We start from the raw sequence: 22,115 nt of genomic DNA, 5'->3' as shown, positions 1-22,115 counted from the left end.
GAAGATTCCCAGGAGGCTGTCTGTTTCCCACCACCTCAGAGGCTGGGCTGTGTCGCTGCTTCTGGCTGCATGCAGGATCACTGTTCCTTTCCCGAGTTTCCTGCCCTTCCCTCCAGTGCCACGGTCTCTCCTTACTGAGTTACTGCCTCACTGCCTCCTGCCCTCAGTCCTCCAGGTGCCCCTCCCTTGCTCCCAAGTGCGGGTACTCGCCTTCCTCCCCAAAAGAGACGCTGCCAAAAGACACAATGGCGGAAGGCCGAACACTAAGAGGCAACCAGGTGCCCACGCCCAGCCCCCTCCCCTCCCCGCCCCCAATCCTTCCTTTCCTAGCTGATCTTCCTTTGGTGCTTTACGCTGCTGGGGGATGCCTGGCCTTTTCCCCACCCGTTTGCCACTGTTTGCCTTTCCCTAGCGGCTGTTCTGTGTCAGTTGCAGTTGCAGGTGCTGGTGGGCCCAGCCCCCTTGCAGGAGGGGGCTCCTGCCTCAGATGCCCCCCCAGGAAGTGAAGGGGGAGGCTGGGGATCGTTGGCCACAGGTGGTGCCTGTCTCTGCTTGCTCCTCCAGCCCCCACCATAGCTGTAGTGAGCACCATCAAAGCTGTCCCAGTACCGGTGAGACGACAGCATCACCATGAGCAGGAGCTGAACGGGACTCTGCTCCACCGCTGCTGGGATCCAGCTCTGCTGCCTCTGCTCCCTTTCTGAGCAAGAGGGCCAGGAGTAAAGAGAAGGAGGAGCCCAGCTCAGAAGACCTCCTACATGGTGGCACGCTGCCCTGTCCCCTGGCCTGCCAGCCCAGCAGCTCTAGGGCACGGCTCCCAGGGCACCATACCCAAACGAGAACAGGCAGCGAGGGAAGGTTCAGGAGGAGCTGGTGTAAGGGCTGCAGGGAGCCCCACTTGTGTAGAGTGAGCTTCAGCCCCCAAAGGAAGTATCTGCAAGGCTCTGAAGTATGTTTTTATTTGTGCTATTATCTTCCTGAGAGGAAAGTGATGGGGCAGGAGGGCAGTGGCCAAGGAGCCGGGTGGTCATCGAGGCATCAGTAGGCAGCAATGGTTTCTTGGATCCAACTGACGTAATTGCAGACCTTGGTGTAGACGCCGGGGTAACCTTTCTGAGCGCACCCGATTCCCCATGACACGATTCCCTGGAGCGTCCCGTCGCAGACAACTGGGCCGCCCGAGTCACCCTGGAGGGAAAAAGTTAGAAGCGTGAGCTGATTTAAAAGCAGGCTGTCACCCGGAAAGGCCTTGGCCTGTTACAAAGAATCCAGGGAGGTGGATCAGGCCCTGGTACGGGAGCACAGAAGGATACCACCCCTTCTCTGCTGACCGACCCCCCTCCCGCCCCGCCACAGTTTACCGCTGCTGCGCTCCTTGCCCAGCCAGGTGTGGCTGCACCGGCTGGCTTTGGGGGAAGCCCACCCTGTGTCCAAACCCCACTGGAAGGACACGGTATTGGAACTGCACACCTGGAGATGAGGAAGCCTCAGCACTCTGACGAGCTCTGGCATATGCCATGGAGCCTGAGGCACAAAAGTGTCTGAGCCAGAGCTCTGCCTAGACATCAGCTCTTACCTGGCATGAGTCTTTCCCACCCTCCAGGAATCCTACACATATCATGTTGCTGGAGATCTCGCCTGGGTAAGCGTTCCGGCACTCTCGGTCACTCAAGACTGGAGCCTGCAGGCACTGGAGAATCTCAGGGAAACTGGCTGCCGGGAGAGCAGTGAGAGGTACGTTTCATCTTGGGACTGACTCTCAGTACTGCCAGTGAACAGGAAGCCCTGCAGACGTGCGTGCGAGAGCCACCCAGCCAAGCAGGGTAAAGTAAATGCTTGGCCTGCATGAGGCAAAGCAAAGCGCGTTGTAGCCTGAGACACGCTGGCAGGGCGGTGTGGGGCACTCGGGGCTGGAGCAGGAGAAGGCTGCAAAGCAGGGGTGAAACGTAGGTGGGTCTCACGGACCCGGTGGCAGAGCAGAAGAAGCGTGGCCAGTTACCCTGTGAGCAGCCTGCGCTGATACTCACAGCCACTGCTCAGTGTGTTTCCCCACCCCGAAATCAGGCACTTGGTGCCCGCCTTGACACAGGAGCTGGGCAGAGCTATGGGTTGAACGTCGGCGCTGTAGGCCACCGGGGATGCCAGCTTGATCAACATAATGTCGTTATCAAGGCTTCTTGAACTGTATTTAGGATGGCGAATGACTGCTGCAGAACTCCTGACCACTTCGCTGTCTTCCCGCACATCAATGTTGTACTCTCCCAGCCTCACTTGTATAGAGCTGCAAAATTACCAGCAGAGAAGAGCAGCAGTTAGTGCCCGGTAGAATGACTTGGTGCCGCAAGGGGACTGGCAGAACCTGGAAGAGAGTAAGGGAGTGTTGCCCAAGTCAAAGGCTCACACGGCTCTTGGAACTTCATGACCGCATGAAAGGCAGAGACTGGAAAGCCTTGCCAGGTGGGCATCCTGTCCAGTGGATCCCCAGCTGGCCGCTGTGGCAATGGTGTGAGCAAACAAGGATCACTCCAGACACCTAGAACAGGGCCTAGGGAAGAGAGCTTAGGTTCCCCATTGCCGGGGAGCAGGATCCTGAAGCTGCGCGCCCTCTGCGTGGAAGTATGCCCTACAAACAGGGAGGAAAAGATCCCGGGGGAGAGTCTGGAGGAATGAAAAAGGACAAAAGGGAAGAGGAGAAGCTATTGGTGAGCTGGTACGGGGACACGGACACGCCAACGTGCACAGAAAGGTGTGTTAGGGTGCACAGAAAAGGATGCTGAGAATGTAGGAATATTGGGAAGATCATCTAAGAGGGTGGGCCTGAGGGCAGTGTGCCTCCCTTGGTTTCAGGCATACCATGCCCTGCCACCCTGCCCTGCCTTGCCCTGCCTTGCCCTGCCTTGCCCTGCCTTGCTAGGTGCCGTAGCTGCAAATGTGATGGGTTTGCAAGGCTTGACTAGACTCCACCCAGATACCCAAGACAGCCCACACTTACGACTTGTAGCAGTGAGCAGCTGACAGGACCCACTGGCTGTTGATGAGGGAACCGCCACAGAAGTGATACCCAGCATTCAGGGACACCTGGTAGGGCACTGAATGCGCTGGGCAATTGTAGCCTCCCACGATCTTGTCGTCGTCAGCATCCCCCGGGACAGCAACTAGGGGAAAGAGAGTTGGGTTTCACAGCACTGGGTCTGAATCCATTCTCTTGGATTGCCCGGCAATTGAATCCATTGCCCGGCGTAGCAGCGGGCAATGAGCCGCAGAGCAGTTAGCAAGGGCCAAAAGAGTCTGGAGCGTCAGAAGTCTTCACAGCAACTCCTGAAACCTCCTCCTGGGTTCTTTCTGCATTGCTCTGAAACGCGAGTCTCTCACTGTTACCCCGCTGAGTCAGGGGAAGAAGAGAAGAGCAGAAGCTGCCAAAGAACTTCACAAAGGAAAAGTGTGCAAGCTTCAGTGTATTCCTTCCACGGCACCGCTGGCATGGGATGTGACAGCTGTGTCGTGGGGAAAGGACATGGTGCGCATCCGTGTAGGGTGAGAACTGGAAAAGGGCAAACGCCGTAGAGAGTGTCGGGAGAATTAGTAATCTGTTGGGGGGAGGAGGGTGGGGGGGGCAAGGGGTGAGCAAGAGAGAAGGGAAAGCCCGGCAGTGCAGGAATCTGAGAGAGAGCAGGCAGGCCTGCAGAGCTGGGGGCGGACGTCAGAGCACAGAGTAAGAAAGAACACATTTGTAGAGACCGCTAGAACGCCGTAGGCCTGGAGCCGGTCTCTGACACGGTCCATTACAGATGCAAAGAGCAGAGGAGGGGAAACCCTTCCCCAGACACGCTCCTGGCCTTCAGCAGCTCAGGGTCCTGAGGTGGCCAGGTCAGACAGGGAGTGTCAGTGAACCTCATAGCTCTCAATGGATTTTTCTCCCACAAGTGTGTCCCCTCTGTGTCTGCGGCCGTGTAAACTATCTGCACCTGCAGTACCCTGTGGGAAGGGGTTCACCGCGTTCCTAAAAGAAGAGGAATCATCCTTTGCTTGCTTTGAACCCGCCAAACCTCCTAGCTTTGTTTGATACCCACCCCCGAGTTCTCGTGCAGGAAGGGACGAGGAGCAACGCATCCTTCCCCCGTCTCCCCAGGCCACTCGCAACTTTATACGCCCTGTCATATGCTCCCTCCCCTGTCCCTGTAGGAAGCTGGGAGTCCAAGCCTCTGACATGGGTGGGGGTAGAAGAAAAGCAGAATGTTGGGCCATGGGGGAAAGAGAAAGGCAGGCAGAGAAGACAAGGCAAGAGTGAGGCGTAGAGAGAGCTGGAGGATCAGACGCTTTGGAGAACTCACCAGCTGCTCCCAAGCAGGAGAGAATCAGGAAGACCTTCATGGCGCCTCCGCCCCCAGGCTCTGAGAGATGTACAAGGACGGGCTCTGGCAAGTGCACCGCTTTATACTCCTGGAGAGCCTTATCTCTGCCAAGCCAGGGTCTCTGCAGCTTTCCCCTTCCCAGGATCTTGCGTCAGCGTGGACAAACTTAGCTCCTTTATCTGGGTACAGCGAAGACACAGCTGACTGAGGTACCTGAGCCGGGCCAGGTGTCCTTGCCCGTCCCCTGACAGAGCTGCCCTGCACTCGCCCCTCCCTTCAGCAGCCCTTCTCCTTGCTGCGCCCCTTGAGCCGCCAGCACTGCACCGCAGCATCACCGCACTGAAAGAGAGAGTTGTTTGCCGCTGGAGATGTAGCCCCGGCGTTTACTTTTGAGAAAAATCTTGCAGTGGGTCAGTGGCGTGTTCACCAGCACCAGGCAGAAGAGGGTAATTGCACTTCACAGAAGGCTTTCTGGTCTTCAGAGAAGGGGCGGGGGGGAGGGGGTGGGAGGGGAGGAGGGGGAGAGGGAGAGGTGTTCTAATTCAGTCTGAGACCATAGGAAAAGATGTGACAGTGAGGAAAGGGGTGAGGTCTCCTGTCTGCGCTGGCGCTGGATAGCAACGCCGTGCAAGACTGCATCAAGGGAAGACTGGCTGTGCATTTCCAGTTCCAGCGGGGAAAAAAAGACCGTTGCGGCACAGAGAAGGCACTGGCAGCCCATTTCCAGAGCTAGCTAGCATACGCGCTAGTACCTCGGGCCCGGACGAGGACTCTGGCTAGGTGAATGGCGACTGCGTGCAGTTCCCATCAGATGGCTCTTCAGTCTTGGTGGATTTAGGGCATCTCGTGCCGGTTCCTTCCGGTTGCCTGCGCCGGTGCACCAGGTTTCTTTGGGGCCACCTGTTGGCAGGCAATTCTTCTTACACGAATCTTTCCTTCCTCAGGCTTGCCGGCCCGGACCGCTCGCCCAGGCAGTCCTGCGCTCATTCCTTCACACTTCTCAAGCCCAACCAGTCCCTTCCCATTCTGCTTCTAGTCCAGGTCTCTCTGCTTCCCTGGTGCCAGTTGCCCCTCGTCCTCCATTGCCTTTCACCACGCCAGCCGCACTGGCTCCCACAGCCAACCTCCTCCGCAGCCTTCTCTGACCACGCCACCGCACCAGCCTTGTGAGAACCTCGCACTTTTCCCGGTGCCTCCTTGGCCTCCCTTTTGTCCCCAAACTCTCCCTCCCAGTTTCTCACAGCACAGAGGGAGCGTCTGGGTTTGGGGACGTTTAAATTGCCCAGCAGCAGCCCTGTCCACACAGGCTTGGGCTGCGCAGACCCTTCCGGGGGAGGTCTTTCTGGCCGCTCTCTACAGATTGCGTGCTAAATTAGGTAATGAAAAGCCTTGTAAATCGGGGGTGGGGGGGCTGCTCTAAAGGCAAGGGCTGTGAGACAGAACGGAGGCAATAGGGAGCCAAGGTTCCTGACTTGACAAGGCAGCACATTTCCCTGGCAGCCAGCTCCATCCCTTTCCGCCTCACTGCCATGGCCTCGCCAATCCTGCCCTGGTCCGTGCAGCTGTTCTCATTGGCCTCTCCCGCCCGCCCCTCCTCGTCTTCTAGGGGATATTCCCGTTGTTGATCCGCAGGAGGGGATCAAGCTGGGGCCAGGTTTGGCTGGGGCTCTTCTAGCAGTGACTGTCAGGGCTCTCGGCAGAGCTGTGTGGCATAGGCCAGCCGTACAGGGGACGTGACTGGCATTTCATCAGTGGTCTCAGAAGATCAGTCCGCTTTCTGGGGTGGGAGTAGGGAGGGAGGGGGGGCACTTGAAGCAGCAGGAAGATCTTGGCAACATCAGCAGGCAGCGCAGGCTACACAGAGATGCAGGAGGGAACCCTCCAGGCACCGCGCCTGTGCCAAGTCCCCTTCCTTATTGCGGCTGGGCCCCTTCTTCTCCCGCAGCTCACGTACAGGCTGCTGCGGATCTGAGCAGGGGTGGGAAGGAGCTAACCTGAGGCACTGGCATAAGGGACAAACAAGCTGTCTCTTGACAAAAGAGCACTCATGCTAAACATTTCCCACCCATTTAACAGTGATGTGTGATTAGGTCATTACATCAGGCAACCCATGCTACAGCAAAGTGAGAAATGTGACGTGCATCGCCAACAAGCGTTTTGATCACCATCAGGTGCGCCGTAAGTGGTGGGCCCGCGTATTTCACAGAATGGCCATGGCATGTTGCAACTCATGCCTCTTGTGCTGCTAGGCATCCAGACACGCTGTAACCCACCCCTCCCAAACAGAGAATAGAGCAAATTGTCATGCTAAAAAAAAACAAAAAAACCCCCCACCCCAACACGCAAGGAAAGACACGCATGACCAAAAGAAACGTGCCATGAGAAGTGGAGGGATTTGGCAAAGCTCTGGGAGGCAGGGAGGCATCACTGCGTCCGCCTAAGGGCCCGGAAAGACAGTGCACTATGGGACGCCTTTGTAGGCAGGGCAGCTTTCAGGATGGCTGTGAGTGCCACCTTAACTTTCTGCTCATGTTTCTCTGCTCCCCTCAACTTCCAGCACCCTGAGAGCAGCTGTCCATCTACTCCAGTCCAACTGCACCTGCTCTCACTGTTCTTCTACAGAGGCTAAAAGGAGCCCCTAAACCAGAAGAGGAAAGGCAGGCGCAGGAAGAACTAGAGTAAGGGCTGCAGGGAGCCCCAGTCACGTGCAGTCAGCTTCACCCCCCTCGCGCCCCTCGCTTGCCACAAAACAAGTAGCTGCAAGGCGCAAGAAGGAAATTACCAGCCCAGGTGAAGTGTAACTGGGCTGTCTTGCACCTCGGCCTTCCCCCCGCCGCATCAGCCTGTGACGAGATCCCAGGTCAGTTCCCGTTGCAGGTGGTTCCAAGAACGGCTCCGAGCCTGAGAGAGCCTTGCACTGGGGAAGCCCCAGCTTCTCTCGTCATTCGTGGTCTAAGAACGGGCCGCAAGACTTGTGGTCGCTCAGGCTATGTTTCAGTAGGAAAAGCAAACAAACAAACCAACCCACCGACCCAGTTAACTTTCCATGTGAACTGAGATATGCTGGATGAGATGGCCTAAATCAAACCTGTAAAATCAGAACTCCCCCATCTGCTGTGTCCTTGCAGGGCCCTTCCTATAAGGATAGGAAGTCCTTTCTGTGCGGTCCAGTCGCTTGCTGAAGATTCCCAGGAGGCTGTCTGTTTCCCACCACCTCAGAGGCTGGGCTGTGTCGCTGCTTCTGGCTGCATGCAGGATCACTGTTCCTTTCCCGAGTTTCCTGCCCTTCCCTCCAGTGCCACGGTCTCTCCTTACTGAGTTACTGCCTCACTGCCTCCTGCCCTCAGTCCTCCAGGTGCCCCTCCCTTGCTCCCAAGTGCGGGTACTCGCCTTCCTCCCCAAAAGAGACGCTGCCAAAAGACACAATGGCGGAAGGCCGAACACTAAGAGGCAACCAGGTGCCCACGCCCAGCCCCCTCCCCTCCCCGCCCCCAATCCTTCCTTTCCTAGCTGATCTTCCTTTGGTGCTTTACGCTGCTGGGGGATGCCTGGCCTTTTCCCCACCCGTTTGCCACTGTTTGCCTTTCCCTAGCGGCTGTTCTGTGTCAGTTGCAGTTGCAGGTGCTGGTGGGCCCAGCCCCCTTGCAGGAGGGGGCTCCTGCCTCAGATGCCCCCCCAGGAAGTGAAGGGGGAGGCTGGGGATCGTTGGCCACAGGTGGTGCCTGTCTCTGCTTGCTCCTCCAGCCCCCACCATAGCTGTAGTGAGCACCATCAAAGCTGTCCCAGTACCGGTGAGACGACAGCATCACCATGAGCAGGAGCTGAACGGGACTCTGCTCCACCGCTGCTGGGATCCAGCTCTGCTGCCTCTGCTCCCTTTCTGAGCAAGAGGGCCAGGAGTAAAGAGAAGGAGGAGCCCAGCTCAGAAGACCTCCTACATGGTGGCACGCTGCCCTGTCCCCTGGCCTGCCAGCCCAGCAGCTCTAGGGCACGGCTCCCAGGGCACCATACCCAAACGAGAACAGGCAGCGAGGGAAGGTTCAGGAGGAGCTGGTGTAAGGGCTGCAGGGAGCCCCACTTGTGTAGAGTGAGCTTCAGCCCCCAAAGGAAGTATCTGCAAGGCTCTGAAGTATGTTTTTATTTGTGCTATTATCTTCCTGAGAGGAAAGTGATGGGGCAGGAGGGCAGTGGCCAAGGAGCCGGGTGGTCATCGAGGCATCAGTAGGCAGCAATGGTTTCTTGGATCCAACTGACGTAATTGCAGACCTTGGTGTAGACGCCGGGGTAACCTTTCTGAGCGCACCCGATTCCCCATGACACGATTCCCTGGAGCGTCCCGTCGCAGACAACTGGGCCGCCCGAGTCACCCTGGAGGGAAAAAGTTAGAAGCGTGAGCTGATTTAAAAGCAGGCTGTCACCCGGAAAGGCCTTGGCCTGTTACAAAGAATCCAGGGAGGTGGATCAGGCCCTGGTACGGGAGCACAGAAGGATACCACCCCTTCTCTGCTGACCGACCCCCCTCCCGCCCCGCCACAGTTTACCGCTGCTGCGCTCCTTGCCCAGCCAGGTGTGGCTGCACCGGCTGGCTTTGGGGGAAGCCCACCCTGTGTCCAAACCCCACTGGAAGGACACGGTATTGGAACTGCACACCTGGAGATGAGGAAGCCTCAGCACTCTGACGAGCTCTGGCATATGCCATGGAGCCTGAGGCACAAAAGTGTCTGAGCCAGAGCTCTGCCTAGACATCAGCTCTTACCTGGCATGAGTCTTTCCCACCCTCCAGGAATCCTACACATATCATGTTGCTGGAGATCTCGCCTGGGTAAGCGTTCCGGCACTCTCGGTCACTCAAGACTGGAGCCTGCAGGCACTGGAGAATCTCAGGGAAACTGGCTGCCGGGAGAGCAGTGAGAGGTACGTTTCATCTTGGGACTGACTCTCAGTACTGCCAGTGAACAGGAAGCCCTGCAGACGTGCGTGCGAGAGCCACCCAGCCAAGCAGGGTAAAGTAAATGCTTGGCCTGCATGAGGCAAAGCAAAGCGCGTTGTAGCCTGAGACACGCTGGCAGGGCGGTGTGGGGCACTCGGGGCTGGAGCAGGAGAAGGCTGCAAAGCAGGGGTGAAACGTAGGTGGGTCTCACGGACCCGGTGGCAGAGCAGAAGAAGCGTGGCCAGTTACCCTGTGAGCAGCCTGCGCTGATACTCACAGCCACTGCTCAGTGTGTTTCCCCACCCCGAAATCAGGCACTTGGTGCCCGCCTTGACACAGGAGCTGGGCAGAGCTATGGGTTGAACGTCGGCGCTGTAGGCCACCGGGGATGCCAGCTTGATCAACATAATGTCGTTATCAAGGCTTCTTGAACTGTATTTAGGATGGCGAATGACTGCTGCAGAACTCCTGACCACTTCGCTGTCTTCCCGCACATCAATGTTGTACTCTCCCAGCCTCACTTGTATAGAGCTGCAAAATTACCAGCAGAGAAGAGCAGCAGTTAGTGCCCGGTAGAATGACTTGGTGCCGCAAGGGGACTGGCAGAACCTGGAAGAGAGTAAGGGAGTGTTGCCCAAGTCAAAGGCTCACACGGCTCTTGGAACTTCATGACCGCATGAAAGGCAGAGACTGGAAAGCCTTGCCAGGTGGGCATCCTGTCCAGTGGATCCCCAGCTGGCCGCTGTGGCAATGGTGTGAGCAAACAAGGATCACTCCAGACACCTAGAACAGGGCCTAGGGAAGAGAGCTTAGGTTCCCCATTGCCGGGGAGCAGGATCCTGAAGCTGCGCGCCCTCTGCGTGGAAGTATGCCCTACAAACAGGGAGGAAAAGATCCCGGGGGAGAGTCTGGAGGAATGAAAAAGGACAAAAGGGAAGAGGAGAAGCTATTGGTGAGCTGGTACGGGGACACGGACACGCCAACGTGCACAGAAAGGTGTGTTAGGGTGCACAGAAAAGGATGCTGAGAATGTAGGAATATTGGGAAGATCATCTAAGAGGGTGGGCCTGAGGGCAGTGTGCCTCCCTTGGTTTCAGGCATACCATGCCCTGCCACCCTGCCCTGCCTTGCCCTGCCTTGCCCTGCCTTGCCCTGCCTTGCTAGGTGCCGTAGCTGCAAATGTGATGGGTTTGCAAGGCTTGACTAGACTCCACCCAGATACCCAAGACAGCCCACACTTACGACTTGTAGCAGTGAGCAGCTGACAGGACCCACTGGCTGTTGATGAGGGAACCGCCACAGAAGTGATACCCAGCATTCAGGGACACCTGGTAGGGCACTGAATGCGCTGGGCAATTGTAGCCTCCCACGATCTTGTCGTCGTCAGCATCCCCCGGGACAGCAACTAGGGGAAAGAGAGTTGGGTTTCACAGCACTGGGTCTGAATCCATTCTCTTGGATTGCCCGGCAATTGAATCCATTGCCCGGCGTAGCAGCGGGCAATGAGCCGCAGAGCAGTTAGCAAGGGCCAAAAGAGTCTGGAGCGTCAGAAGTCTTCACAGCAACTCCTGAAACCTCCTCCTGGGTTCTTTCTGCATTGCTCTGAAACGCGAGTCTCTCACTGTTACCCCGCTGAGTCAGGGGAAGAAGAGAAGAGCAGAAGCTGCCAAAGAACTTCACAAAGGAAAAGTGTGCAAGCTTCAGTGTATTCCTTCCACGGCACCGCTGGCATGGGATGTGACAGCTGTGTCGTGGGGAAAGGACATGGTGCGCATCCGTGTAGGGTGAGAACTGGAAAAGGGCAAACGCCGTAGAGAGTGTCGGGAGAATTAGTAATCTGTTGGGGGGAGGAGGGTGGGGGGGGCAAGGGGTGAGCAAGAGAGAAGGGAAAGCCCGGCAGTGCAGGAATCTGAGAGAGAGCAGGCAGGCCTGCAGAGCTGGGGGCGGACGTCAGAGCACAGAGTAAGAAAGAACACATTTGTAGAGACCGCTAGAACGCCGTAGGCCTGGAGCCGGTCTCTGACACGGTCCATTACAGATGCAAAGAGCAGAGGAGGGGAAACCCTTCCCCAGACACGCTCCTGGCCTTCAGCAGCTCAGGGTCCTGAGGTGGCCAGGTCAGACAGGGAGTGTCAGTGAACCTCATAGCTCTCAATGGATTTTTCTCCCACAAGTGTGTCCCCTCTGTGTCTGCGGCCGTGTAAACTATCTGCACCTGCAGTACCCTGTGGGAAGGGGTTCACCGCGTTCCTAAAAGAAGAGGAATCATCCTTTGCTTGCTTTGAACCCGCCAAACCTCCTAGCTTTGTTTGATACCCACCCCCGAGTTCTCGTGCAGGAAGGGACGAGGAGCAACGCATCCTTCCCCCGTCTCCCCAGGCCACTCGCAACTTTATACGCCCTGTCATATGCTCCCTCCCCTGTCCCTGTAGGAAGCTGGGAGTCCAAGCCTCTGACATGGGTGGGGGTAGAAGAAAAGCAGAATGTTGGGCCATGGGGGAAAGAGAAAGGCAGGCAGAGAAGACAAGGCAAGAGTGAGGCGTAGAGAGAGCTGGAGGATCAGACGCTTTGGAGAACTCACCAGCTGCTCCCAAGCAGGAGAGAATCAGGAAGACCTTCATGGCGCCTCCGCCCCCAGGCTCTGAGAGATGTACAAGGACGGGCTCTGGCAAGTGCACCGCTTTATACTCCTGGAGAGCCTTATCTCTGCCAAGCCAGGGTCTCTGCAGCTTTCCCCTTCCCAGGATCTTGCGTCAGCGTGGACAAACTTAGCTCCTTTATCTGGGTACAGCGAAGACACAGCTGACTGAGGTACCTGAGCCGGGCCAGGTGTCCTTGCCCGTCCCCTGACAGAGCTGCCCTGCACTCGCCCCTCCCTTCAGCAGCCCTTCTCCTTGCTGCGCCCCTTGAGCCGCCAGCACTGCACCGCAGCATCACCGCACTGAAAGAGAGAGTTGTTTGCCGCTGGAGATGTAGCCCCGGCGTTTACTTTTGAGAAAAATCTTGCAGTGGGTCAGTGGCGTGTTCACCAGCACCAGGCAGAAGAGGGTAATTGCACTTCACAGAAGGCTTTCTGGTCTTCAGAGAAGGGGCGGGGGGGAGGGGGTGGGAGGGGAGGAGGGGGAGAGGGAGAGGTGTTCTAATTCAGTCTGAGACCATAGGAAAAGATGTGACAGTGAGGAAAGGGGTGAGGTCTCCTGTCTGCGCTGGCGCTGGATAGCAACGCCGTGCAAGACTGCATCAAGGGAAGACTGGCTGTGCATTTCCAGTTCCAGCGGGGAAAAAAAGACCGTTGCGGCACAGAGAAGGCACTGGCAGCCCATTTCCAGAGCTAGCTAGCATACGCGCTAGTACCTCGGGCCCGGACGAGGACTCTGGCTAGGTGAATGGCGACTGCGTGCAGTTCCCATCAGATGGCTCTTCAGTCTTGGTGGATTTAGGGCATCTCGTGCCGGTTCCTTCCGGTTGCCTGCGCCGGTGCACCAGGTTTCTTTGGGGCCACCTGTTGGCAGGCAATTCTTCTTACACGAATCTTTCCTTCCTCAGGCTTGCCGGCCCGGACCGCTCGCCCAGGCAGTCCTGCGCTCATTCCTTCACACTTCTCAAGCCCAACCAGTCCCTTCCCATTCTGCTTCTAGTCCAGGTCTCTCTGCTTCCCTGGTGCCAGTTGCCCCTCGTCCTCCATTGCCTTTCACCACGCCAGCCGCACTGGCTCCCACAGCCAACCTCCTCCGCAGCCTTCTCTGACCACGCCACCGCACCAGCCTTGTGAGAACCTCGCACTTTTCCCGGTGCCTCCTTGGCCTCCCTTTTGTCCCCAAACTCTCCCTCCCAGTTTCTCACAGCACAGAGGGAGCGTCTGGGTTTGGGGACGTTTAAATTGCCCAGCAGCAGCCCTGTCCACACAGGCTTGGGCTGCGCAGACCCTTCCGGGGGAGGTCTTTCTGGCCGCTCTCTACAGATTGCGTGCTAAATTAGGTAATGAAAAGCCTTGTAAATCGGGGGTGGGGGGGCTGCTCTAAAGGCAAGGGCTGTGAGACAGAACGGAGGCAATAGGGAGCCAAGGTTCCTGACTTGACAAGGCAGCACATTTCCCTGGCAGCCAGCTCCATCCCTTTCCGCCTCACTGCCATGGCCTCGCCAATCCTGCCCTGGTCCGTGCAGCTGTTCTCATTGGCCTCTCCCGCCCGCCCCTCCTCGTCTTCTAGGGGATATTCCCGTTGTTGATCCGCAGGAGGGGATCAAGCTGGGGCCAGGTTTGGCTGGGGCTCTTCTAGCAGTGACTGTCAGGGCTCTCGGCAGAGCTGTGTGGCATAGGCCAGCCGTACAGGGGACGTGACTGGCATTTCATCAGTGGTCTCAGAAGATCAGTCCGCTTTCTGGGGTGGGAGTAGGGAGGGAGGGGGGGCACTTGAAGCAGCAGGAAGATCTTGGCAACATCAGCAGGCAGCGCAGGCTACACAGAGATGCAGGAGGGAACCCTCCAGGCACCGCGCCTGTGCCAAGTCCCCTTCCTTATTGCGGCTGGGCCCCTTCTTCTCCCGCAGCTCACGTACAGGCTGCTGCGGATCTGAGCAGGGGTGGGAAGGAGCTAACCTGAGGCACTGGCATAAGGGACAAACAAGCTGTCTCTTGACAAAAGAGCACTCATGCTAAACATTTCCCACCCATTTAACAGTGATGTGTGATTAGGTCATTACATCAGGCAACCCATGCTACAGCAAAGTGAGAAATGTGACGTGCATCGCCAACAAGCGTTTTGATCACCATCAGGTGCGCCGTAAGTGGTGGGCCCGCGTATTTCACAGAATGGCCATGGCATGTTGCAACTCATGCCTCTTGTGCTGCTAGGCATCCAGACACGCTGTAACCCACCCCTCCCAAACAGAGAATAGAGCAAATTGTCATGCTAAAAAAAAACAAAAAAACCCCCCACCCCAACACGCAAGGAAAGACACGCATGACCAAAAGAAACGTGCCATGAGAAGTGGAGGGATTTGGCAAAGCTCTGGGAGGCAGGGAGGCATCACTGCGTCCGCCTAAGGGCCCGGAAAGACAGTGCACTATGGGACGCCTTTGTAGGCAGGGCAGCTTTCAGGATGGCTGTGAGTGCCACCTTAACTTTCTGCTCATGTTTCTCTGCTCCCCTCAACTTCCAGCACCCTGAGAGCAGCTGTCCATCTACTCCAGTCCAACTGCACCTGCTCTCACTGTTCTTCTACAGAGGCTAAAAGGAGCCCCTAAACCAGAAGAGGAAAGGCAGGCGCAGGAAGAACTAGAGTAAGGGCTGCAGGGAGCCCCAGTCACGTGCAGTCAGCTTCACCCCCCTCGCGCCCCTCGCTTGCCACAAAACAAGTAGCTGCAAGGCGCAAGAAGGAAATTACCAGCCCAGGTGAAGTGTAACTGGGCTGTCTTGCACCTCGGCCTTCCCCCCGCCGCATCAGCCTGTGACGAGATCCCAGGTCAGTTCCCGTTGCAGGTGGTTCCAAGAACGGCTCCGAGCCTGAGAGAGCCTTGCACTGGGGAAGCCCCAGCTTCTCTCGTCATTCGTGGTCTAAGAACGGGCCGCAAGACTTGTGGTCGCTCAGGCTATGTTTCAGTAGGAAAAGCAAACAAACAAACCAACCCACCGACCCAGTTAACTTTCCATGTGAACTGAGATATGCTGGATGAGATGGCCTAAATCAAACCTGTAAAATCAGAACTCCCCCATCTGCTGTGTCCTTGCAGGGCCCTTCCTATAAGGATAGGAAGTCCTTTCTGTGCGGTCCAGTCGCTTGCTGAAGATTCCCAGGAGGCTGTCTGTTTCCCACCACCTCAGAGGCTGGGCTGTGTCGCTGCTTCTGGCTGCATGCAGGATCACTGTTCCTTTCCCGAGTTTCCTGCCCTTCCCTCCAGTGCCACGGTCTCTCCTTACTGAGCTACTGCCTCACTGCCTCCTGCCCTCAGTCCTCCAGGTGCCCCTCCCTTGCTCCCAAGTGCGGGTACTCGCCTTCCTCCCCAAAAGAGACGCTGCCAAAAGACACAATGGCGGAAGGCCGAACACTAAGAGGCAACCAGGTGCCCACGCCCAGCCCCCTCCCCTCCCCGCCCCCAATCCTTCCTTTCCTAGCTGATCTTCCTTTGGTGCTTTACGCTGCTGGGGGATGCCTGGCCTTTTCCCCACCCGTTTGCCACTGTTTGCCTTTCCCTAGCGGCTGTTCTGTGTCAGTTGCAGTTGCAGGTGCTGGTGGGCCCAGCCCCCTTGCAGGAGGGGGCTCCTGCCTCAGATGCCCCCCCAGGAAGTGAAGGGGGAGGCTGGGGATCGTTGGCCACAGGTGGTGCCTGTCTCTGCTTGCTCCTCCAGCCCCCACCATAGCTGTAGTGAGCACCATCAAAGCTGTCCCAGTACCGGTGAGACGACAGCATCACCATGAGCAGGAGCTGAACGGGACTCTGCTCCACCGCTGCTGGGATCCAGCTCTGCTGCCTCTGCTCCCTTTCTGAGCAAGAGGGCCAGGAGTAAAGAGAAGGAGGAGCCCAGCTCAGAAGACCTCCTACATGGTGGCACGCTGCCCTGTCCCCTGGCCTGCCAGCCCAGCAGCTCTAGGGCACGGCTCCCAGGGCACCATACCCAAACGAGAACAGGCAGCGAGGGAAGGTTCAGGAGGAGCTGGTGTAAGGGCTGCAGGGAGCCCCACTTGTGTAGAGTGAGCTTCAGCCCCCAAAGGAAGTATCTGCAAGGCTCTGAAGTATGTTTTTATTTGTGCTATTATCTTCCTGAGAGGAAAGTGATGGGGCAGGAGGGCAGTGGCCAAGGAGCCGGGTGGTCATCGAGGCATCAGTAGGCAGCAATGGTTTCTTGGATCCAACTGACGTAATTGCAGACCTTGGTGTAGACGCCGGGGTAACCTTTCTGAGCGCACCCGATTCCCCATGACACGATTCCCTGGAGCGTCCCGTCGCAGACAACTGGGCCGCCCGAGTCACCCTGGAGGGAAAAAGTTAGAAGCGTGAGCTGATTTAAAAGCAGGCTGTCACCCGGAAAGGCCTTGGCCTGTTACAAAGAATCCAGGGAGGTGGATCAGGCCCTGGTACGGGAGCACAGAAGGATACCACCCCTTCTCTGCTGACCGACCCCCCTCCCGCCCCGCCACAGTTTACCGCTGCTGCGCTCCTTGCCCAGCCAGGTGTGGCTGCACCTGTCCAAACCCCACTGGAAGGACACGGTATTGGAACTGCACACCTGGAGATGAGGAAGCCTCAGCACTCTGACGAGCTCTGGCATATGCCATGGAGCCTGAGGCACAAAAGTGTCTGAGCCAGAGCTCTGCCTAGACATCAGCTCTTACCTGGCATGAGTCTTTCCCACCCTCCAGGAATCCTACACATATCATGTTGCTGGAGATCTCGCCTGGGTAAGCGTTCCGGCACTCTCGGTCACTCAAGACTGGAGCCTGCAGGCACTGGAGAATCTCAGGGAAACTGGCTGCCGGGAGAGCAGTGAGAGGTACGTTTCATCTTGGGACTGACTCTCAGTACTGCCAGTGAACAGGAAGCCCTGCAGACGTGCGTGCGAGAGCCACCCAGCCAAGCAGGGTAAAGTAAATGCTTGGCCTGCATGAGGCAAAGCAAAGCGCGTTGTAGCCTGAGACACGCTGGCAGGGCGGTGTGGGGCACTCGGGGCTGGAGCAGGAGAAGGCTGCAAAGCAGGGGTGAAACGTAGGTGGGTCTCACGGACCCGGTGGCAGAGCAGAAGAAGCGTGGCCAGTTACCCTGTGAGCAGCCTGCGCTGATACTCACAGCCACTGCTCAGTGTGTTTCCCCACCCCGAAATCAGGCACTTGGTGCCCGCCTTGACACAGGAGCTGGGCAGAGCTATGGGTTGAACGTCGGCGCTGTAGGCCACCGGGGATGCCAGCTTGATCAACATAATGTCGTTATCAAGGCTTCTTGAACTGTATTTAGGATGGCGAATGACTGCTGCAGAACTCCTGACCACTTCGCTGTCTTCCCGCACATCAATGTTGTACTCTCCCAGCCTCACTTGTATAGAGCTGCAAAATTACCAGCAGAGAAGAGCAGCAGTTAGTGCCCGGTAGAATGACTTGGTGCCGCAAGGGGACTGGCAGAACCTGGAAGAGAGTAAGGGAGTGTTGCCCAAGTCAAAGGCTCACACGGCTCTTGGAACTTCATGACCGCATGAAAGGCAGAGACTGGAAAGCCTTGCCAGGTGGGCATCCTGTCCAGTGGATCCCCAGCTGGCCGCTGTGGCAATGGTGTGAGCAAACAAGGATCACTCCAGACACCTAGAACAGGGCCTAGGGAAGAGAGCTTAGGTTCCCCATTGCCGGGGAGCAGGATCCTGAAGCTGCGCGCCCTCTGCGTGGAAGTATGCCCTACAAACAGGGAGGAAAAGATCCCGGGGGAGAGTCTGGAGGAATGAAAAAGGACAAAAGGGAAGAGGAGAAGCTATTGGTGAGCTGGTACGGGGACACGGACACGCCAACGTGCACAGAAAGGTGTGTTAGGGTGCACAGAAAAGGATGCTGAGAATGTAGGAATATTGGGAAGATCATCTAAGAGGGTGGGCCTGAGGGCAGTGTGCCTCCCTTGGTTTCAGGCATACCATGCCCTGCCACCCTGCCCTGCCTTGCCCTGCCTTGCCCTGCCTTGCCCTGCCTTGCTAGGTGCCGTAGCTGCAAATGTGATGGGTTTGCAAGGCTTGACTAGACTCCACCCAGATACACAAGACAGCCCACACTTACGACTTGTAGCAGTGAGCAGCTGACAGGACCCACTGGCTGTTGATGAGGGAACCGCCACAGAAGTGATACCCAGCATTCAGGGACACCTGGTAGGGCACTGAATGCGCTGGGCAATTGTAGCCTCCCACGATCTTGTCGTCGTCAGCATCCCCCGGGACAGCAACTAGGGGAAAGAGAGTTGGGTTTCACAGCACTGGGTCTGAATCCATTCTCTTGGATTGCCCGGCAATTGAATCCATTGCCCGGCGTAGCAGCGGGCAATGAGCCGCAGAGCAGTTAGCAAGGGCCAAAAGAGTCTGGAGCGTCAGAAGTCTTCACAGCAACTCCTGAAACCTCCTCCTGGGTTCTTTCTGCATTGCTCTGAAACGCGAGTCTCTCACTGTTACCCCGCTGAGTCAGGGGAAGAAGAGAAGAGCAGAAGCTGCCAAAGAACTTCACAAAGGAAAAGTGTGCAAGCTTCAGTGTATTCCTTCCACGGCACCGCTGGCATGGGATGTGACAGCTGTGTCGTGGGGAAAGGACATGGTGCGCATCCGTGTAGGGTGAGAACTGGAAAAGGGCAAACGCCGTAGAGAGTGTCGGGAGAATTAGTAATCTGTTGGGGGGAGGAGGGTGGGGGGGGCAAGGGGTGAGCAAGAGAGAAGGGAAAGCCCGGCAGTGCAGGAATCTGAGAGAGAGCAGGCAGGCCTGCAGAGCTGGGGGCGGACGTCAGAGCACAGAGTAAGAAAGAACACATTTGTAGAGACCGCTAGAACGCCGTAGGCCTGGAGCCGGGCTCTGACACGGTCCATTACAGATGCAAAGAGCAGAGGAGGGGAAACCCTTCCCCAGACACGCTCCTGGCCTTCAGCAGCTCAGGGTCCTGAGGTGGCCAGGTCAGACAGGGAGTGTCAGTGAACCTCATAGCTCTCAATGGATTTTTCTCCCACAAGTGTGTCCCCTCTGTGTCTGCGGCCGTGTAAACTATCTGCACCTGCAGTACCCTGTGGGAAGGGGTTCACCGCGTTCCTAAAAGAAGAGGAATCATCCTTTGCTTGCTTTGAACCCGCCAAACCTCCTAGCTTTGTTTGATACCCACCCCCGAGTTCTCGTGCAGGAAGGGACGAGGAGCAACGCATCCTTCCCCCGTCTCCCCAGGCCACTCGCAACTTTATACGCCCTGTCATATGCTCCCTCCCCTGTCCCTGTAGGAAGCTGGGAGTCCAAGCCTCTGACATGGGTGGGGGTAGAAGAAAAGCAGAATGTTGGGCCATGGGGGAAAGAGAAAGGCAGGCAGAGAAGACAAGGCAAGAGTGAGGCGTAGAGAGAGCTGGAGGATCAGACGCTTTGGAGAACTCACCAGCTGCTCCCAAGCAGGAGAGAATCAGGAAGACCTTCATGGCGCCTCCGCCCCCAGGCTCTGAGAGATGTACAAGGACGGGCTCTGGCAAGTGCACCGCTTTATACTCCTGGAGAGCCTTATCTCTGCCAAGCCAGGGTCTCTGCAGCTTTCCCCTTCCCAGGATCTTGCGTCAGCGTGGACAAACTTAGCTCCTTTATCTGGGTACAGCGAAGACACAGCTGACTGAGGTACCTGAGCCGGGCCAGGTGTCCTTGCCCGTCCCCTGACAGAGCTGCCCTGCACTCGCCCCTCCCTTCAGCAGCCCTTCTCCTTGCTGCGCCCCTTGAGCCGCCAGCACTGCACCGCAGCATCACCGCACTGAAAGAGAGAGTTGTTTGCCGCTGGAGATGTAGCCCCGGCGTTTACTTTTGAGAAAAATCTTGCAGTGGGTCAGTGGCGTGTTCACCAGCACCAGGCAGAAGAGGGTAATTGCACTTCACAGAAGGCTTTCTGGTCTTCAGAGAAGGGGCGGGGGGGAGGGGGTGGGAGGGGAGGAGGGGGAGAGGGAGAGGTGTTCTAATTCAGTCTGAGACCATAGGAAAAGATGTGACAGTGAGGAAAGGGGTGAGGTCTCCTGTCTGCGCTGGCGCTGGATAGCAACGCCGTGCAAGACTGCATCAAGGGAAGACTGGCTGTGCATTTCCAGTTCCAGCGGGGAAAAAAAGACCGTTGCGGCACAGAGAAGGCACTGGCAGCCCATTTCCAGAGCTAGCTAGCATACGCGCTAGTACCTCGGGCCCGGACGAGGACTCTGGCTAGGTGAATGGCGACTGCGTGCAGTTCCCATCAGATGGCTCTTCAGTCTTGGTGGATTTAGGGCATCTCGTGCCGGTTCCTTCCGGTTGCCTGCGCCGGTGCACCAGGTTTCTTTGGGGCCACCTGTTGGCAGGCAATTCTTCTTACACGAATCTTTCCTTCCTCAGGCTTGCCGGCCCGGACCGCTCGCCCAGGCAGTCCTGCGCTCATTCCTTCACACTTCTCAAGCCCAACCAGTCCCTTCCCATTCTGCTTCTAGTCCAGGTCTCTCTGCTTCCCTGGTGCCAGTTGCCCCTCGTCCTCCATTGCCTTTCACCACGCCAGCCGCACTGGCTCCCACAGCCAACCTCCTCCGCAGCCTTCTCTGACCACGCCACCGCACCAGCCTTGTGAGAACCTCGCACTTTTCCCGGTGCCTCCTTGGCCTCCCTTTTGTCCCCAAACTCTCCCTCCCAGTTTCTCACAGCACAGAGGGAGCGTCTGGGTTTGGGGACGTTTAAATTGCCCAGCAGCAGCCCTGTCCACACAGGCTTGGGCTGCGCAGACCCTTCCGGGGGAGGTCTTTCTGGCCGCTCTCTACAGATTGCGTGCTAAATTAGGTAATGAAAAGCCTTGTAAATCGGGGGTGGGGGGGCTGCTCTAAAGGCAAGGGCTGTGAGACAGAACGGAGGCAATAGGGAGCCAAGGTTCCTGACTTGACAAGGCAGCACATTTCCCTGGCAGCCAGCTCCATCCCTTTCCGCCTCACTGCCATGGCCTCGCCAATCCTGCCCTGGTCCGTGCAGCTGTTCTCATTGGCCTCTCCCGCCCGCCCCTCCTCGTCTTCTAGGGGATATTCCCGTTGTTGATCCGCAGGAGGGGATCAAGCTGGGGCCAGGTTTGGCTGGGGCTCTTCTAGCAGTGACTGTCAGGGCTCTCGGCAGAGCTGTGTGGCATAGGCCAGCCGTACAGGGGACGTGACTGGCATTTCATCAGTGGTCTCAGAAGATCAGTCCGCTTTCTGGGGTGGGAGTAGGGAGGGAGGGGGGGCACTTGAAGCAGCAGGAAGATCTTGGCAACATCAGCAGGCAGCGCAGGCTACACAGAGATGCAGGAGGGAACCCTCCAGGCACCGCGCCTGTGCCAAGTCCCCTTCCTTATTGCGGCTGGGCCCCTTCTTCTCCCGCAGCTCACGTACAGGCTGCTGCGGATCTGAGCAGGGGTGGGAAGGAGCTAACCTGAGGCACTGGCATAAGGGACAAACAAGCTGTCTCTTGACAAAAGAGCACTCATGCTAAACATTTCCCACCCATTTAACAGTGATGTGTGATTAGGTCATTACATCAGGCAACCCATGCTACAGCAAAGTGAGAAATGTGACGTGCATCGCCAACAAGCGTTTTGATCACCATCAGGTGCGCCGTAAGTGGTGGGCCCGCGTATTTCACAGAATGGCCATGGCATGTTGCAACTCATGCCTCTTGTGCTGCTAGGCATCCAGACACGCTGTAACCCACCCCTCCCAAACAGAGAATAGAGCAAATTGTCATGCTAAAAAAAAACAAAAAAACCCCCCACCCCAACACGCAAGGAAAGACACGCATGACCAAAAGAAACGTGCCATGAGAAGTGGAGGGATTTGGCAAAGCTCTGGGAGGCAGGGAGGCATCACTGCGTCCGCCTAAGGGCCCGGAAAGACAGTGCACTATGGGACGCCTTTGTAGGCAGGGCAGCTTTCAGGATGGCTGTGAGTGCCACCTTAACTTTCTGCTCATGTTTCTCTGCTCCCCTCAACTTCCAGCACCCTGAGAGCAGCTGTCCATCTACTCCAGTCCAACTGCACCTGCTCTCACTGTTCTTCTACAGAGGCTAAAAGGAGCCCCTAAACCAGAAGAGGAAAGGCAGGCGCAGGAAGAACTAGAGTAAGGGCTGCAGGGAGCCCCAGTCACGTGCAGTCAGCTTCACCCCCC

The 22,115-nt window shown here is 57.2% G+C and overlaps 3 protein-coding genes across 3 annotated transcripts; all 3 read right to left on the bottom strand.

Moving 5' to 3' along the window:
• Nucleotides 1-943: 943 nt before the first annotated feature.
• Nucleotides 944-4,460, bottom strand: LOC138068497 (trypsin II-P29). The gene is made up of 5 exons (XM_068956220.1): nucleotides 4,332-4,460; nucleotides 2,993-3,155; nucleotides 2,028-2,281; nucleotides 1,577-1,713; nucleotides 944-1,188 (listed from the first exon to the last, which is right to left on the bottom strand). The coding sequence occupies exons 1-5, from the start codon at nucleotides 4,369-4,371 to the stop codon at nucleotides 1,039-1,041; spliced, it is 744 nt and encodes a 247-aa protein (XP_068812321.1). The 5' UTR covers nucleotides 4,372-4,460; the 3' UTR covers nucleotides 944-1,038.
• A 4,015-nt stretch (nucleotides 4,461-8,475) lies between these two features.
• On the bottom strand, nucleotides 8,476-11,992 carry LOC138068500 (trypsin II-P29). The gene is made up of 5 exons (XM_068956226.1): nucleotides 11,864-11,992; nucleotides 10,525-10,687; nucleotides 9,560-9,813; nucleotides 9,109-9,245; nucleotides 8,476-8,720 (listed from the first exon to the last, which is right to left on the bottom strand). The coding sequence occupies exons 1-5, from the start codon at nucleotides 11,901-11,903 to the stop codon at nucleotides 8,571-8,573; spliced, it is 744 nt and encodes a 247-aa protein (XP_068812327.1). The 5' UTR covers nucleotides 11,904-11,992; the 3' UTR covers nucleotides 8,476-8,570.
• A 4,015-nt stretch (nucleotides 11,993-16,007) lies between these two features.
• Nucleotides 16,008-19,497, bottom strand: LOC138068502 (trypsin II-P29). The gene is made up of 5 exons (XM_068956237.1): nucleotides 19,369-19,497; nucleotides 18,030-18,192; nucleotides 17,065-17,318; nucleotides 16,614-16,750; nucleotides 16,008-16,252 (listed from the first exon to the last, which is right to left on the bottom strand). Exons 1-5 carry the CDS (start codon nucleotides 19,406-19,408, stop codon nucleotides 16,103-16,105), a joined length of 744 nt encoding a protein of 247 aa, XP_068812338.1. The 5' UTR covers nucleotides 19,409-19,497; the 3' UTR covers nucleotides 16,008-16,102.
• Between the last annotated feature and the right edge of the window lie 2,618 nt (nucleotides 19,498-22,115).

This window comes from Struthio camelus, chromosome 1, assembly GCF_040807025.1.
Source record: "Struthio camelus isolate bStrCam1 chromosome 1, bStrCam1.hap1, whole genome shotgun sequence".
In the NCBI taxonomy this organism is placed as follows: domain Eukaryota; kingdom Metazoa; phylum Chordata; class Aves; order Struthioniformes; family Struthionidae; genus Struthio; species Struthio camelus.
This window is presented reverse-complemented; position numbering and strand designations above follow the sequence as displayed.

Bases quoted from the DNA above. Each gene is read 5' to 3' on its own strand.
- LOC138068497 (XM_068956220.1), bottom strand. From the start codon at position 4,371: ATGAAGGTCTTCCTGATTCTCTCCTGCTTGGGAGCAGCTG. The intron at 2,282-2,992 runs GTAAGTGTGGGC...GTAATTTTGCAG, and splicing joins GCTGCTCACTGCTACAAGTC to CTCTATACAAGTGAGGCTGG. The intron at 1,714-2,027 runs GTGAGTATCAGC...CTCTCCCGGCAG, and splicing joins AAACACACTGAGCAGTGGCT to CCAGTTTCCCTGAGATTCTC.
- LOC138068500 (XM_068956226.1), bottom strand. From the start codon at position 11,903: ATGAAGGTCTTCCTGATTCTCTCCTGCTTGGGAGCAGCTG. The intron at 10,688-11,863 runs GTGAGTTCTCCA...TCTTTCCCCTAG, and splicing joins CTCCTGCTTGGGAGCAGCTG to TTGCTGTCCCGGGGGATGCT. The intron at 9,814-10,524 runs GTAAGTGTGGGC...GTAATTTTGCAG, and splicing joins GCTGCTCACTGCTACAAGTC to CTCTATACAAGTGAGGCTGG.
- LOC138068502 (XM_068956237.1), bottom strand. From the start codon at position 19,408: ATGAAGGTCTTCCTGATTCTCTCCTGCTTGGGAGCAGCTG. The intron at 18,193-19,368 runs GTGAGTTCTCCA...TCTTTCCCCTAG, and splicing joins CTCCTGCTTGGGAGCAGCTG to TTGCTGTCCCGGGGGATGCT. The intron at 16,253-16,613 runs GTAAGAGCTGAT...TTTTCCCTCCAG, and splicing joins GTGGGAAAGACTCATGCCAG to GGTGACTCGGGCGGCCCAGT.